The sequence below is a fragment of the Serinus canaria genome, chromosome 19 (genome assembly GCF_022539315.1).
Source record: "Serinus canaria isolate serCan28SL12 chromosome 19, serCan2020, whole genome shotgun sequence".
Taxonomy (NCBI): domain Eukaryota; kingdom Metazoa; phylum Chordata; class Aves; order Passeriformes; family Fringillidae; genus Serinus; species Serinus canaria.
Genome location: NC_066332.1, coordinates 2,859,282 through 2,875,409, shown reverse-complemented (window position 1 = coordinate 2,875,409; position 16,128 = coordinate 2,859,282). Strand labels below are relative to the sequence as shown.

The 16,128-nt window shown below is 42.8% G+C and overlaps 1 protein-coding gene across 1 annotated transcript in view; it reads right to left on the bottom strand.

Annotated features, from left to right (window-relative positions):
• Positions 1-1,126: 1,126 nt before the first annotated feature.
• TEX14 (testis expressed 14, intercellular bridge forming factor) overlaps positions 1,127-16,128 on the bottom strand; it is a 34,665-nt gene continuing 19,663 nt past the window's right edge. Inside the window, exons 15-31 of the mRNA XM_030231354.2 lie at positions 15,678-15,757; positions 14,814-15,074; positions 14,111-14,211; positions 13,722-13,835; positions 13,256-13,346; positions 12,432-12,522; positions 11,180-11,245; positions 10,042-10,166; positions 9,187-9,377; positions 7,148-7,199; positions 6,576-6,647; positions 5,383-5,460; positions 3,795-3,912; positions 3,533-3,628; positions 2,787-2,896; positions 2,345-2,405; positions 1,127-2,157 (exon numbers count right to left, since the gene is read on the bottom strand). Of these exons, the coding sequence (XP_030087214.1) occupies positions 2,121-2,157; positions 2,345-2,405; positions 2,787-2,896; positions 3,533-3,628; positions 3,795-3,912; positions 5,383-5,460; positions 6,576-6,647; positions 7,148-7,199; positions 9,187-9,377; positions 10,042-10,166; positions 11,180-11,245; positions 12,432-12,522; positions 13,256-13,346; positions 13,722-13,835; positions 14,111-14,211; positions 14,814-15,074; positions 15,678-15,757 (1,744 nt within the window). The 3' untranslated portion in view covers positions 1,127-2,120. The remainder of the gene's footprint in view (positions 2,158-2,344; positions 2,406-2,786; positions 2,897-3,532; positions 3,629-3,794; positions 3,913-5,382; positions 5,461-6,575; positions 6,648-7,147; positions 7,200-9,186; positions 9,378-10,041; positions 10,167-11,179; positions 11,246-12,431; positions 12,523-13,255; positions 13,347-13,721; positions 13,836-14,110; positions 14,212-14,813; positions 15,075-15,677; positions 15,758-16,128) is intronic.

Here is a 16,128-nt window from a genome sequence, read left to right as displayed (position 1 = left end):
CAGCCTCCCTCTCTCCTGCTGTGCAGAACAGCTCACAGGGCTCAGAGAGGAATTAGAGCAGCTCAGTATCACTGTTTTAATTTAATTAATTGGGCTTTCATTCTCTGGGAAGCTGAAAAGCAGCATTAGATGGGCCCTGTGATCTCCTCTGCTGTCTTGCACTGGTCCTTGTTTAATTGTTCCTGTTAATCACAGCTTTTGTGCCCGTGTTTTGTGTTATCAGGATGATTCAAGCCCGTGCTAAACTTAAATCTGGGGAAGCACAAGCAGCTGAGGAACTGAAATCTCAGTTGTGTTCTGTCCCTGATAAGGAGATCAGACAGACAACGGGGCTGCTCCAAAGGCCCTCCACAAGCAGAAACCAAAATTCTCCACATTAAGATTAAAAAAAGATAGGGAAACTGTTCACAGCCTGCTCACCATTTGGTCCCACAGATAAAATAGAACAAGAAATGCAGGAAGCTGAGATTTCACATGTTGTTATCCACCCAGGGATGGATAATTCTGTGCCTGTGCAAACACTCCCGTGCTGCTCTCCACCACACTGCTGCTGCCGCTTGGCTCTGGCTACTTTTTTATTTAATTCAACAAGCCTGAAACCCAACAAAAACACTGCCCAAAGGGAGAGGGAATGACCCTCAGTTGAGAGTCACAGGATCACGAAATCCATATTTGTAATTTGAGTTTTTTGCACCCCCTATCCCTGCTAGGAGCAGGCCCCGGGTCTGTGGGGCTGTGGGGAGCAGGCCCCGAGGCTGTGGGGAGCAGGCCCTGAGGAGCTGCAGGATTTTGTTCCAGCAGCTCCTACCAGGAATAAAAATCCTCCTGCCTGCAGCACAGGAACCCCACACAGAGAATCCAGGTTGGTACAAGTCTGGGTTAGAAAATATTACACCTTTTTTTGGACAGAATTGTGTCCGAAACACACAGCCCGGGGCGAGGCCTGTGCTAGGCCTGAGGCGCCTCTGTCACTGCCACCACAGCACAAACACATCAAAGATTTTTATTTTCTCTCATCTTTCCTCAGAAAGCTCCCCCAGCCCTGCAGGATCCTCCCTGGAGCAGCTCCATCAGTGCCTGGTTGTACCACGGCCTGATGATGTTAAAAACAAGTGAAAAACCCCAACTTTAACCCCAAAAAGGAATCTCCAAGCCAGGAAAAGAAAACCACAAGGCAGCACGATAACCTTGGAAACTTTTATCAATGTTGTTAAACCAAATGAACAGGTGCAGAATTGGAGCATTTCCTTGCAAAGGAAGGAATGAAGATGGAAAACTTGGCACTCCCAGCTGTGCAAAAGCAGCTCAGAGCCCAGGGAACAGAACAACCCTGAACCTTGAACAGCATTTATCACAAAAAAAGTGTTAAATATGAAATTTATGTGCCTATCGAAATTCTCATCTAAATCTCAATTATATCTAGAGATCTTGGTGGTTTTTTTTTTTTTTTTTTTTTTTTGGACAAGGCCCACTAAAAATGTGGTTGAATTAAACCCCAGGTATCTTCAGAACAACCTCATTTTTTTACACATTCTTGTCTGATGCTGGCAGGGAACATATTGCTGCACTTGCAATCTCTGGAGAACACTGCCTTTTCCTCATTAGCTTTTTTGCACAGCAATTAATCCCTTTAATCAGTCAAATCAGTTCAACACTAGATCACAAAAGCACTAAGTAAAGAGAAAACAAGAAATTACCTTGTTAAATTTAATGAGCAAGGAAAAACAGACTCTACACGGGCTGCAACACACCAGCATGGAAACATTTCAGTGCCTGAGCAGCACCAGCAGCCCACAGAATCACAATCACTTTGTCTTTAATCTGAAAACTACATAATGCAACAGAGCAAGGAATTCTTTAGCTTCTGAAAACGTGCAGGTGCAGAATGAAAAGCAGTTTGATGTGAGAGTAGAAAAAAAAACCAGCTCACTTCTGCAGCCTGGCACTGCCTGGGCATGCAACAAGGGCATCAAACCAGTACAAAACATCTGAACACAGAGCACTGGAATTTCCTCTGAACTTGCTGCTGCTGTTAAAGGAAATCTGAGCTGCACAGGTGTTGATGTGGCCAAAAAGGGCTGTAATTCACAGACTAGGGTAGAACTTATTCACTCTGTGTTTTAATCATGCAGAGAGCTCTCATCCAAAACAATTTTCCTGCAGGGGACAAAAAAAAGAAAAAAAAAAGGAGGAAAAAATGGTTATGAAGTTGTTTTTTCTTCTGTACAGTCCAAGATGAAGGGAATGGGATTTCACAGTGCCTCCTTTTCATGGAAAACAGGAATGCAGCTCATGCCACAAAGAAATTTCTACCACAATTCCAGTTTAACTCACAGAGTCTCACCTGAAGGGTGGAGCTGGAGCCACCTGCTGCTGAGGGTGGGATTTCTGATCCTTGATCTCATCTAAAAACCAGGGAAATTCAGCTCAGAACATCAAAGCCACACAGAGACAGCAAGTGAATCAAGAGCTGCAGATTCCTCTGCTTGATTCACTCAGCCCCATTTGGAATCAGAACCCAGTCCCTGCTCCTGGTGCATCACCCAGGACCCTGGTGGGATCAGAAAATCAGAAACCAATCCTGATTTCCAGCCCTGGAGCCCCATCCCAGCTCAGCTGTGGAGCTGTGACAGCAAACAGGGGCACAGCTGCCATTGCTGTAACAATTTGTTCTTGTAATGCAATAACAGCCACTGGGGTGTCACCCCCAGGCTTCTCCATTTTAAAATGACCACCAATATTTCCAAAAGTAACCAGAGATTTGGGACATTTCAAACTCTACAGACCTGCTGGAGTCCCTGCAAAGCCTCCTGGTGCTCTGGCTCCAGCCCAGGCTCCTCTCTCCTCTACTTCATTCTTCCTTCCAGCATCTTCTGGGTCCTGCAGGCTGGCAGCCCTTCAATGACAGAGTTTTGTGTATCAATCACCCTCATTTTTTTCCTTTTTAACAGGATGAAATAGAAAATTCTGATGCCAAACATGACAATGTCTGAAGCTCTTTGGGAGGCAGAAGTTAGGGATGACTTATGAGCACTCACCGTGGAGCTGCTCAGAGTTACTGGGCTCTGATCTTTAGTTCCAAGAAGAAAAACAGTTATTTGGGATATGAATATTTTCCTTAAAATGATGCTTAAATGACTTCTTCAAATTTCCTAATATACTGCCAGGAAAGCACAACCATTTTCACAAACTCTTCTTTAGAAAGAGCTTTCCTGACTCTGTTCTCTTAATGCACATTTTCTCTGTCTCAAAAAATTCCCCCATTCTGTCAAATTATCCCTGATTTCTGAAGACCAAGCACTGCCTTTCAGGGCTGTTGAAGTATTTGCTTTCCACCTACAGGAAGCTGTATTAACAAAACATTTTTTTTCCCTCTCAATTTAGCAGGAGAGTTCACATCCACGTCTCCAGGCAAGTTCCCTGGCACTCCACTCCCCAAGGAGTCTCAGCCCATTTTCTGAAAAGTCCTCCACAGATGTGTACACAGCACACCAAATAAACCCTTGAACACAAACAGAAATTACCAGCTCACCCAAGAGTGTGTCCCTGAGGCTCTTCTTGGATCTCCTCATCTCCAGGAAATGCATGGAGCATTCTTTCCAAAACATCATCCAGACTGGAGTGAGCCCTGTTAAATAAAAGATTTCAAAGTGATGGTGACAAGGGTCGTATTGCAAATTTCCAAATAAAACAGTTATAAGGGGATTTAAAGTTTTCTGCAAGCATTGAATCTTGTTAAAATTCCAAGTCTTTGTAACTCAAAGCCAGACATGCCTTCCCATCCTTTTTCATACCTTTCTGTATCCTCTGCTAGATTAAATGACTCCTTAGTCCATAAACTCTGATTTGTCTTCTCATTTCCCTCAGATTCTTTTCCTGACTCTCTGTTTTCCATTTTAACTTGAGCAAGAGCTGTTCACATAAACAGCAAGATTTTAGTATCAAAGGAAGATAAATAAAGACATTAAAATGTTGTTTTCTTTGCTGCACTTGGGCAATTTCCAGTTGCCCACTTCTCAGTCACTCTTCCCTCAGTCAGGCCTGATTTTCTACCAGATGAACAAATTCCCATTTTCTGCAGCCAAAGGTGGCCAGCAGCAAGGCCCAGATAAATATTTCACTCCATCACATTTCCACATTCACAGGACTCCACATTTTGTTGCCCACTGAAATGAAAAATGCATTTGGAAATGAATCTTTAATCTTTCCCCTTCCAATCCCAGACATGGGAGAGAAATCCAAGGGAAACCTGAGGATGGCAGCTTGGTTTGCCTATTTATCAAAACCCAGTGATTTCCCCTCAAAGATTTATCAACAATTTCTGTTCCCCACAGAAATCAGGGTTAAGGTTGGGCTTAGGGCTGAGAAAGGCACCCCCATGGTGAATTTTCTCATCTGGGAATTCATGGTGATGGGGTTAAACTTAGGTTTGGGCTCATGGGGAAGATTTCAGCCCCTTCTGCTGGGCTGTGATAAGCACGAGGCTGCCACAAAAAATGGGAGTCTGAAATAGCTCTGCTTTATGCAAATCCCAGAAAACCACAGTGACTGAGCAGCCAGCAACAGCCTGCTGCAGTCCTCTCCCCCTAAAAACAAGGAGCTCCAATGAACTTCCATCCCTCAGGAAGAGATTTAACAAAGCTGTAGGACAACCAAACATGTGCCAGCATCATTCTCAAGTGACTGTGTCATTTAGCTTTTTACAGACTTCACTCATGTTCTGCCTCTTTCTTTTTTTTTTTTTCTTATGCCTTTTTTTGTCTGCTTATTTTTTTTTTTACTGCTGCTCACTTTGTGACTCACTGGAGGAGGAAAAAAAAAGCACAGCCTATAAACATTTAGGTTTTCTGCTCCTCTGACACGACTTGTTGTACATCTAAAAATGATTCCCACTTAGCACCATTTGCATTTGCAGCAGCACAAAGATTCACCACTGTGCTGTCTTTGAACAGAGCAGGAAATCCAATATTCATTACCCCAGTGGAAGCTCTTTTCTCCCTCTGTGAAATCAGAGGCATTATTTCCTGCTGGAGCATTAGAAACATTAACAGGTAGGGTGCACTGGCCACTTTCTGAACTGAATCATTCTGAACTGAATGGGTTTGACATCCCCTGCCCAGCACCTCTGCCCCTGTGGGTGTTGTCACCTGGGTCCAAACAGAGAATTCCTTCTCCTGGTTAGACCTCAAACCTCCCCCAGCAGGAGGGACCTTGGAGGGAACACACAGGGAAAAGCAGCAAACCCTGGTGGGGGCACCAAGCTAAAAATTGCAGTTTATTGTTACAGCTGAACACCCAGGGATGAGGTGCAGAGGCAGACTGCAGCAAGACAAAAGGAATTTGCTATTTTTAATCTCCACACTGGGACTGTTGGCAACCAACCATTCACTGGCACTCCGGAGTCTGGCAATCCCATCCCTTCCAAGTCTGGAGTGATGGAATCTTGCTGCTTTAAGTGTTCTGTTAAAAACAGCATTATTTCCATGTTGCTCTAGGCTGACTGTACACCAAAGTACCAAATAACTTTATTCATCCAACCCTACAGGAAAACCTGTACATGATTTATAATTATTTTATATAGTATTTTCATAGCTATTTTATAACTAGTTTATAATAATATAATATAAAAATATAAAATATAAAAATTAATAATATAATATGAATAATATAATATAGATAATATAATATAATATAATATCATATAATATACTATATATAATATACATCATATAATCTAATATCATATAATATAATCTCATCATATAATATAATATCTCTAATATATATATCATATAATACTATATACAATAAATATGATGTAATATAATGTAATAGAATAGACTATAACCATAACATTAACATAACATTACATAATATTAACATAACATAATATAATATATAATTATTTTAATTATATAATATATAATGATTTTATTTATTAAATTCTACATTTTACAATTATTTTAACCTACAGGCTGCCCCTGACCATCATGAATGGCATCACTAATGATGCCAATCTCCACAGGTTTTTGTACTGGTGAATGAGGAAATAAAGTCAGGATGGACATTTTCATTATCCCAATGTCTGGTGTTAATTTAGGAAGAGCTTAATGATGGATAAGCAAAGAAAAGTCATCCCCAACACCCTCCCAGTGAAAACCACACAGAGATTTTTCCCTTTCTGACTGGAGATGTGTGTGAACACAAGAAGAAATGCAAATCACTGAGCTCTGCACAGACACCTGGGGGGTGCAGCTGCCTCCTCTAGCAGGGAACACAAATTGCTCCAGGACACCTTTGAAAAATTCAGTGTACAGCAAACTCCTCTCTGTGTTCCACTCCACCTGCACTCAGTGTGCTGTCAGCAGCAGCAAGGAAACCACTCAGAGAAGTGCAGAGGCTTCAAGAACTGCCAGTTATTTAAGCTGCTGATCATTTAAGCTCTTGATCTTCCTGATAATTGACTGCAACTAATTTGGAAGCTCCAGAGTATTCTGGCAGTGAATGGTTTGGGAGAAATCCTGACTGAGCACAGCTGGAAAGCCTCCCACAGTTTGGGGTGAAGTGCCTCTTACCAATTTCATCCAGCAGCTCTTGGGCTGGGGGAGGCAGCTCATCAGTGGAGGGGGGAGATGCCTCTGAGAGTGCTGAGACAGAGGGAAAAAACCATTCCAGTTAATTAGCAGTGATTAATCCTTAATAACTGTGACATAGGCTTGCACTCTGATAGCATCTTGCTTACATATTTCATTTAACACCCTGCACGAGCCCGGCTCATTCATATTTTATCAAATTCCTCTCAATAATTCCATAATGGAAAAATCATTTCCAGCCAGACTTGCACATCCAGCTCTCAGTGCTGTATCAGAAATCTGAGGCCAGTGATATTTACACTTCAAACAGAGGTTGATTTACAGGTCAGAGTTCTTAGTGTGCAGGTGCAAACACAAAATCCATAACCTAATTAGCACCAGCAGTACATGCTTGAGTGCTTAGCTATTTATCCCTCTGAAAAGAGACATCCAGGAGCAAAAAAAAGATGGGGAAAAAAAAGAAAAATAATTAATAGACTGCTGAATTTCCTTTCAAATCCATTTCTCTGTTTATTGAACAATTTATTTTGGCTGGGACTGGGATAAAGACTTACCAGGTGCCAGCCTGGTGTTCCTCAGGGATGAAGCAACTGGTGGCAACCCAAGCTGTGTGAGATCAAACAGAATTAAATACAAGAAGTTAAACTGAAAAACTGCTGATCTTCAACATCCTAAATCTAAATTTTAGGTAGAACCTTCAATTAAAGCCCGAGCTGACCATTAAATTTTAAACTAAGCTTTTCAATCAGTTCAGAATATGAAAATAGAGTAAGACTGATGTGTCAAAACTTGTGCAGTCATATTTTAGCTGTGAGACATCATCAGCTACATAATCTTTATTTCAACACTCTGAACAGGCAATTGGATGGGAATTTTCTGACTGGACAATTCCAAGATTTCTTCAGTTCCTATTCATTATTAAAGCCAGGCACATCTGTTCATCAGAAGAACCCCCCCCAAAATTAAAAATTTGTAACCAGAGGCAAATCCCCACTGCCCTCAAAGTGGCAACATGCTTTTAATTCTAGAGTAAGATTGTGGACATGAAGTGACAGCATCAGCAGAGCCACTCAGGGCAACTCTGCCCTGGAAATGAATTTAATGAATTCCAAGTGCTCTGGCACTGGAGCAGCACGACACAGACCTGCCTGTGCCAGGTCAGCTGCACAATGAGCAAACTCTGATTCCAGCTCTGAACCACAGCCCCAGCAGCGGAAATAAGAAGAAAAGGTGAAAAGGCAAATGTTTTATACAAAACTGTCTGCAAAGGCAATTTGAGATAATGCTGCTGTCACCGACATGTTCTATGGAAAATCCTTTCCTTAGGATGTAACTCCTGAGAAGCTGAGAGGCCTCAGGAACAAAATGCAAACAATTCTTGTCTGCTGCTGTGGGATGCACCAGGTGGATCTGGGATTGGTCTCATCTTTGTTTCTAATCAATGGCCAATCCCAGTCCAGCTGTCCAGACTGTCTCAGTCAGAGACAAACCTTTGTTGTTCATTCCTTTTCTATTCTTAGAAGCCTTCTGATGAAATCCTTTCTTCTGTTCTTTTAGCATAGTTTTAAAATAATATCATAAAATAATGAACCAAGCCTTCTGAACATGGAGTCAACTTTCTTATCTCTTCCTCATCCTGAGACCCCTGCAAACAATGTCACATGCTGGGGCTCAGGAGCACCTTCAGTGCCAAAAGGATCAGGGGAAATGGCTGCAGCCACCTTGGAAACTCTGCACTCCAGAGGGAGGGGTTTGAACAAAGCCGATGAGATTGGGCACATTTAATGTGCAGAAAAGAAGAAAAAAGCTCTGAACAAAGGGCTCATTCCAACCACCTTCTGCAGAGTCCATCCCAGATCCAGGCAAAATCCAGTCTGGGTTTTCCCTTTGGCTGAGTCCATTCCAGACTCTGGCCAGAATCTGGTCCAGGTTTTCCCTTTGGCCAAGTCCATTGAAACTCCAGCCAAAATCCAGTCCAAGTTTTTCCTTTTGCCGAGTCCATCCCAGACTCTGGCCAAAATCTGACCCAGGTTTTTGCTTTTGCCAAATCCATTCCACACTCTGGGTGAAATCTGGTCCAGGTTTTTTCTGTTGCTGAGTCCACTCCAGACTCTGGAAACCATTCCAGGTTTTCCCATCTGCCAAGTCCATTCCAGACTCTGGCTGAAGTCCAGTCCGGGTTTTCCCTTTTGCCCAGTCCATTCCATACTCCAGAATCCAGTCCGTATTTTCATTTTTTGCCGAGTCCATTCCAGACTCCCGGTGAAATTCGGTCCAGGTTTTTTTTTTTTTCCCATTCCATTCTGAATTCCAGCCCAAATCCAGGATTCCAAAGGCTGGGGAGGGGTGGAGGGCAGGGAAGAGCCACCTGGAGAGAGGCCAACATTCCCCAGCAAGGGGAACCCAAATCTTTGTGCAATCAATGCCTGAAATCAATCAGGACTTTTGCCACGACTCCAAAACACTCACAAAGACCTACAAGCATTCCTCTGCTTGCATTTCTTTTTAATAAACGGATTGTCAAAAATATTTTTAATGAAGATTTAAAAGAATATTTAAAGAAACTCCTGCCCTAGGTTATCTCCTGACTTACAGGTTCTTTTGGTCCAAATGGGCAAACTCTTGGAGCCACCAGTGGAATTTCCATGCTCCTCTCCCCTTCCCAGGCTGTGGTGAAAGTCTTGAACATGGTGGAGGAGGTCTCTTGAGAGCCACAAAAGGAAGAATCTGAAGAAAATTCATGGCACTGTTTGTATTTCTCAAAGGCGAATGGAAATTTTTCCTCTAGAATTAAAAAAAAAAAAAAAAAAACGTGGAAAAAAAAAGTAAGGACAGCAAAGCTGGGGAATTATTTTTGGAATTTTTGTATCTTTAGCACATTTCAACTGAAGCAGAAAAAGATTTAAAGGGAACAGGCACCTGCACAAGAAATTCCACCCATAAAAGACCAAACTGATAAGCCAGGAGTTCCAAAACTCTGCCAACTGAGAAATTCCAGCCTCTGTCTTACACCAAATTAATGAAGCACAGAGCAAATGTTAATTCATTACTCTTTAGCACTCCAGCTCAACAAACACTTCTCATGTTATTTAACTTGTTATAAACATACTGAGTGCCTGTTAAATTGCCTTTAAAACGCTGAAATCCACATGTACCACTTCAGATTTAAATGATTTAATTTCTGATTTATGAAGGCTGCCAGAGACCTTTCAGGCAGTGACTTTTTCAGCTGTGTCCCTGTAAATTCTCCTTTAATTCTGTCTCTGGGCAGTGAGATTCCCAACAAGAGCATTTCCTGTGCAAGCCTGACATTTCTGCACAGAGCAATGCAGGTCCACCATTCACCTTGGTGATTTTTACATTAAAAAACCCTGGCAGAAAGGCCTGGCTGGCCCAGGGAGGAGAAATAACCCCCTGTGAATCCTCCTTTTCCCCCTCCCTGCATTACCTGAGCCCAGGGGGGTGCTGACACTGGTGGGAGCGTGGCTCAGCCGAGGTGTTCTACACTCCACACCCCTCTGGAAGTTCTGCTCACAGGGGATGCTGGACAAATCCTGAATGTCTGCCACTGATCTGAATTATGGAGAGATGTTCTGGCAGTTAGAACAGCCACTCCCTGCACCTGTGAACCACCTGATCCTGCTGTTTTCAGGGTCTTGAAATTTTAATTTCGTGCAGTTTTATCTCGTTCGCTGGAATGGAGGGAGATGTTCCCTCTGAAACTTCCCACAGGAATCTTGGGAGGCCCAAAAATCACCATCCTCAGGGAAGTTAAAGAGGCAGAAAAGGTTAATTATTTGCTTCCCCTTCCTTTCCAGGATGTGTTAAATAATCCTCCTCCAAAACCAGCTCAGGAAGCTGCTTCCAGAAAGGGCAGGAACTCCAAAATGAACCAAAAGGTAGAAAAAAATCCCCAAAGGCAAGGGAAAAACTCAAGGGTTAAGAGAAATTAATGAGCCATTAATCAAGTCTAAATGTAGGCCTTGGGAGCATTTAAAAGAATGACTCTGATAAAGTGAGACTGCTGAAGGCAGTCACACCCCCAAGTGAAAAAAATTAAATCCAAATGGATCAAATTTTGGGGAGATACGCCCTGGATTCCACCATCCTCAAAGGCACCTCCTGTAAATCAGTAATTTTATGCAAATCACCATTAGCTGTAAATATAAATTAACCTCATTAGCTGAATCACAAACATGCTCTGCTGATTTTTTTTTTATTCCCCCCCTGAAAATCACAGGACTATTTCTGTCATCAAATTTATTTGGCTCCACAGGAACGATTTGCTCTTTAAAGTGATTTTATTTCCCTGTGCCATATGGAGAGGAGAAACCAGGAATCCTCACACTTCCATGGGGAGATGCACACCCAGATGAACAGCAAGTTAATCCCTTCTGAATATGAAAATATGAAAATATTCCCAGCTAAGGACAACTCTTTTACACCAATCTCACAACTTTTCACAGGAAAACACTCTCTCAATGCTCTGGGGGGGTTTTCTCTCGGTCTGAACCATCTCCCTTGACAGAATTTTGTAGTTTATGGCCCCAATTTGCTGAAGTTTTGCTCTCCAGTGTGGCTCTTACACATCTTTTTCTTGGCATTCTTCCCGTGGCTGCTCCCACAGCGTCGCTTCTTGTGCTGCATCCACACTGAAAAGAGGGAGGAAAGGTCACATTCACCCTCAGAAAATGATGGGAAGAGAGAAATGTGGTTTCCTCTCCTTCAGCAAGTTTAAGCACTGCCTTCTCTCTGAGCTAGACTGCAGCCCATAAACACTTTTTGCTTAAAACCTTCCAAGGTGGAGACTGGTAGGAGAAAAATGGCATTTTTAACAAATTAGGGATTTGTGGAAACTTCTGACTGACATTTGCAGCTTCAGGACAAAAATGAAATGAATAAAATCATTCAGTGAAATGAATAGAATTAGGTGAAATCAATAAAATGAAATAAAAGAAATGAAAACCTAGGAATACACACCACTCCACTGTTCCACCATCCCTTGACCTGGCTCAGGTTGTGACAAGGTCAAAGAGGATCAGGGAGATGCTCAGAGAGCAACATCCCCTCTGTCCAGCTGCCAAAATTCCTAAGTGAAGGGAGCCACCAAAAAACTGCTTTTATTATCCTAAAGCCAAGTGATTTCCACTGCTGGTGCCTCCCTCAGCTCCTGGGTGGGGAGGAGCCCTGGCAGTCACAGCCAACTTCTGGTAAAATTTTACCAGGCTGGTAAAATATCACATTTTAATCATATAAATTTAATAATATAAAATATAAAATTTCACAGGGGGAGGGACAAAAAACCCTCCTGTTTTTCAGAGGAGCCAGCCAAACCTCCAAGGTTTCAGAGAGTGCCAAATGTGATGTTGCCCCCAGGCAGGATCCAGTGAACATTCCTGGGCTGATCCCATGGGGTTAAGAGAGGCAGGACCTTCCTGGCACTTCAGCTCCACAAGCAGAATTCAAGCAGATGACTGAAGCTTTAATTTGAATTATCTTTGCTCTGTTTCAGGCTGTGGTTTATCAGTGGAAAAGGAATTGTGATATGTACGTGGCTTTTTTATTTTTCCCCTTATTTTAGCTCCCTCATTAAGGCAAAAAAAAAAAAACCAAAAAAAAAAAAAACCCCACCAAACTCTGCAAAAGACAAAATCCCTTGAGACCTGTGAAAATCCCTTTTTGTATTTTCTTAGCAAGGAGCTGAGCTATGGAGATAATCATTAAAAACCACCACTGGCATCTCATTTGAATATTAGATATATAAGCAGAATTAATGAAGAGAGCACACTTTAAAAGCTAATTTATGCCTGAAGGAACAATGAAAATGAGTTTTTCTACCTGGCTCCAGGCATTTGGCTCAGCTGATTCACTCCCAGCCTGTTACTGCCACAGCTCTGTGGTGTTGTGCTGCAGAAGAGGATTTTTCCTCCTGAATACAAATAACAAATGTTCCCTGTTATTGGCTTTTGCAAGCACAAAAGAAAACAACCCAATTCATTGAACAGGAAATTGTGACTTTATTAATATTTTTTTTTTTGTGTGTGTGTGTCTGAGTTCTTGTGACCTTTGTTGTTATGGAGAGACAAATGTGTTTTAAAAGATGCATTTTCATAAACGTGGCACAGCTGCCAGACAGGCACTGAAGCACTGGGGAATATCACAACATTTAGAGATTTGAGCTAAAAGAGACAACAGAGTTAGGAAACAAAGATTCTTCCATTATTCTGCACACACACTCTGCCAGCTCTCACTGGGTTTAAGCCCAAGATCCTCCCAGCAATGAGAATATTAATGTGTAAATACAAACTCTAATTCAGTTTCCAGCACCACAGCAAGTTGCATAAAAAGATTAAACTTCGCCCCCAGGGTAAAAATAAAAAGGTTTTCCAACAAGTTTTTGTTTTGGCTTTTTAACTGAAACACAGCAAGCACATCAACACTGCCTCTGAAAGGATTGCAGGCACTGCAGGGCCCAAACCAAAACCCTCCATGTCCTGAACTCCCCCAGAAATAATAATTATTTTGGAATGAGAGGAATTCGAGACCAATTGAGCCTGAAGAATGGAGGTCCAGCCTTGTGACAGGAGAGCTGCTGGCAAAAATATCAATGCAACAGCTCCCTGTCCCTGCCTCAGAGGTGCTCCAAGGAAAAGGACATTTACCTGGAGCCTGAGCTGCTGATGCTGCATCTGCAGGTGGCTTCTGTGAAAACCCTGCACAAACATCTTCTGCTTTGCCCTCAGCATCTGAGGTCTGAAAAGGGGAAAAAGAGAAATTAATTCCATTTTTGACAGAGACAACCCTCCCAGGATGATGGGAGTGGAGAGGGAAACTTTTCTCAAACAGCCCAGACTGGATTCAGCAGTAAAACAGAAAAGTTTTGTATCTTCCAGAAGTTAATGAAGATTAATTTAGCAGTAAAACAGAAAAGTTTTGTATCTTCCAGAAGTTAATGAAGATTAATTTGCTACCTCTTACCTAAATCTTTATTTGCAGGTACTATTTTGAAAGAAAAGAATAATAATGGAAAAAAAAAATCTCCCATTTCCCTCAGCTCTCTTCAAATCAAATGGGAGCACAATTAAACCACATGTTGGGTAATTTATGTCCAAAAAATGTTATTTTTACCTCTGGTTCTGACCTTTCCTCCAGAGCAGGAGGAAGGAAGTAATCAGGAGTGAAGAATTCTTCAGTCACATCAGGAGGTGAATCAGGGGAACAATGCAATTCCCTTGAATGCCCCTGTGAAAGACATCATCACCTGAGATGATCCCACTCTCTATTAATAAAAACCACATTTCAGCCAATAAAAACCACTGAAACTCTGAAATTCTATTTAATAATTCCCTGATTTTCAACCCACCTCCTGCTCCTTGCATTACCTTGGTGGTTTATAAAACAAAATAACCAAAAAAGAGAGGAGGAAGGAGGAGGGTAATTGATACTCAGATCAGCTCAGGCTCAACTGTCCCGTGGACAAGCAGCTGCCACTAAACTCCCTGGATTTCTGTACATACTCTAGAGAGATTCTCAGCTTGCTGAGGAAGGGCTGAACTCTTAGGAAGGGATTTTCCAGACTCTGCTTGCTCATCTGGTGCTGGGGACTGGCAGCTCCTCCCTACGATGTCAGAATGGAACAAAATCATTAAGCAAAAATTTTTAAAAAATTAAAAATAAATTAAAAAAAAAAAAAAAGAGCTGTGAAGTGAGTGATCTGAGGCACTGCTGGAATATCAATGAGAGCAGCCAGAGGCACTAATTGTCTGCCAGGAACAGGGAGAAATAATGACATTTAAATGCTCACCTCGTTAATTAACCTAAGCAGGGGAACCTCGCCCTGCTCCTTTGTCCAGAACTTTTTGAAAAGCTTTACCCACTGAGCTGCTGCAGAGAAAGCAGCTGTGTGGTGAGACTGGAGGAAATAAAAGGGTGATAGCACTCTCAAGGGTCTGAGAGCTTTGGGTTTCTCGTGCTGATAACATTAATCAGTGATGAGGAAGGTCTCCAAGCTCATCCCCTCCACCTATTAACACCTAATACTCATCTTATCTCTATTTATGCCCACCAGGGAGTGAATGATTTGCTCTGAGGGCAAAGCTCTGCAAGATAAAAATGGACAATTCTTGTAAAAATTAAAAAAAAAAAAAAAAAGAAGCTGAAATCAGATTGGAAATGGAAGGGGACAAAAAGAGACCAGAGCATTTTGTGTCCCAGCCTCACCTGTGGAAGTCCTGGGGGCAGGCTCCAGGTCACTGTCCCCAGAGTCACTTCTGTCCTCACTGTCCCAGGGCTCAGCAGCCTCACCTGGCTGCCACCCCCAGCCCTGCTGCTCCTGACTCCTGGGGGCTCCAGCTGGCACCTCCTGGGGGGCTTCCTTGGCACTTTCTGCTTCACTCTCAGACGTGCACTCACTGGCAGGGCAGGGACAGCTGAGCCCCAGCTGACCTGAGGCCACTCTTCTGGCCATCTGCTTGACTTCAACTGCACAGAAAAACCCCAAAATTACCACTTCACACCCCAGAATCTGGACCTTCAAAGCACCCCCTGTGTTTCCCTGTGCCTGCAGACTTGGAGATGCTCAGGTTAGAGCTGGCAGCACCACAGCCTTTGTCCTGGAAAGTGCTAAACACTTCCTTTTATTTTAAATAAAGCTGAAAACCTGCACAAATTGCCACGGACAAGTCCCTACAGGAACAGGTTTTGTTGGTTGGATTCTCTATTCTCCATGCCCGTGCTGCCATCCACTGGGCACTGCCATCCCTGAAGGCTCAAAAACTGCCCAAAACCAGGCTAGAAATCCTTTCAGCTCCAGAAACCAAACCACCTCAACGTGCCTGGGATTATTTCATGCCCAGAATGTGCAAGACACAGGATCCCACTCACTTGGGTTCCCTCCAAGAACTCACAGAGCTTCAGCAATTAAGGCACAGAGACCTTTCCTCGTGTGCTGAGCAAGATTTCTGACATTAACACTGGTTTAACACTGATTTAACACTGATTTAACACTGATTTAACACTGGTTTAACACTGGTTTAACACTGGTTTAACACTGGTTTAACACTGGTTTAACCCTGGTTTACTCACTCCTCCATCCTGACTCCATCACCTTCCTCTTCTCACTGCTCTTTTGGCTGCAGAATTCCACCCTTGGTTTTGAATGGCACCTGCAAGAAATGATTGTGAAATGCACAAACTATTTTAGAGCCTGAGCATATTGTGTCAAGTATTCCCCAGCCAGGAAAAGGCTCCAAGTTGTTTTAACATCAATTAGAGCACGTGTGCCTCTCAGCCTTTTCACAACCCAGCAGAACCAGCAGATTGAGCTGCCAGGAGCTTGGGAAGCACAGATAATTACTGAGGTTTATTCCAGATGAACCAGACAAGCTGTGCACCCAACTCTGCAGCTCAGAGCTGTCAGCTGACTCCAGATGCTGCAGCTCCAAAGCCACACCCTGGGAGATGTGGGGATTGTTGGGTTGAGGGGATCCCAATTTCACACCCTGGAGATGTGGGGATTGTTGGGTTAAGGGGATCC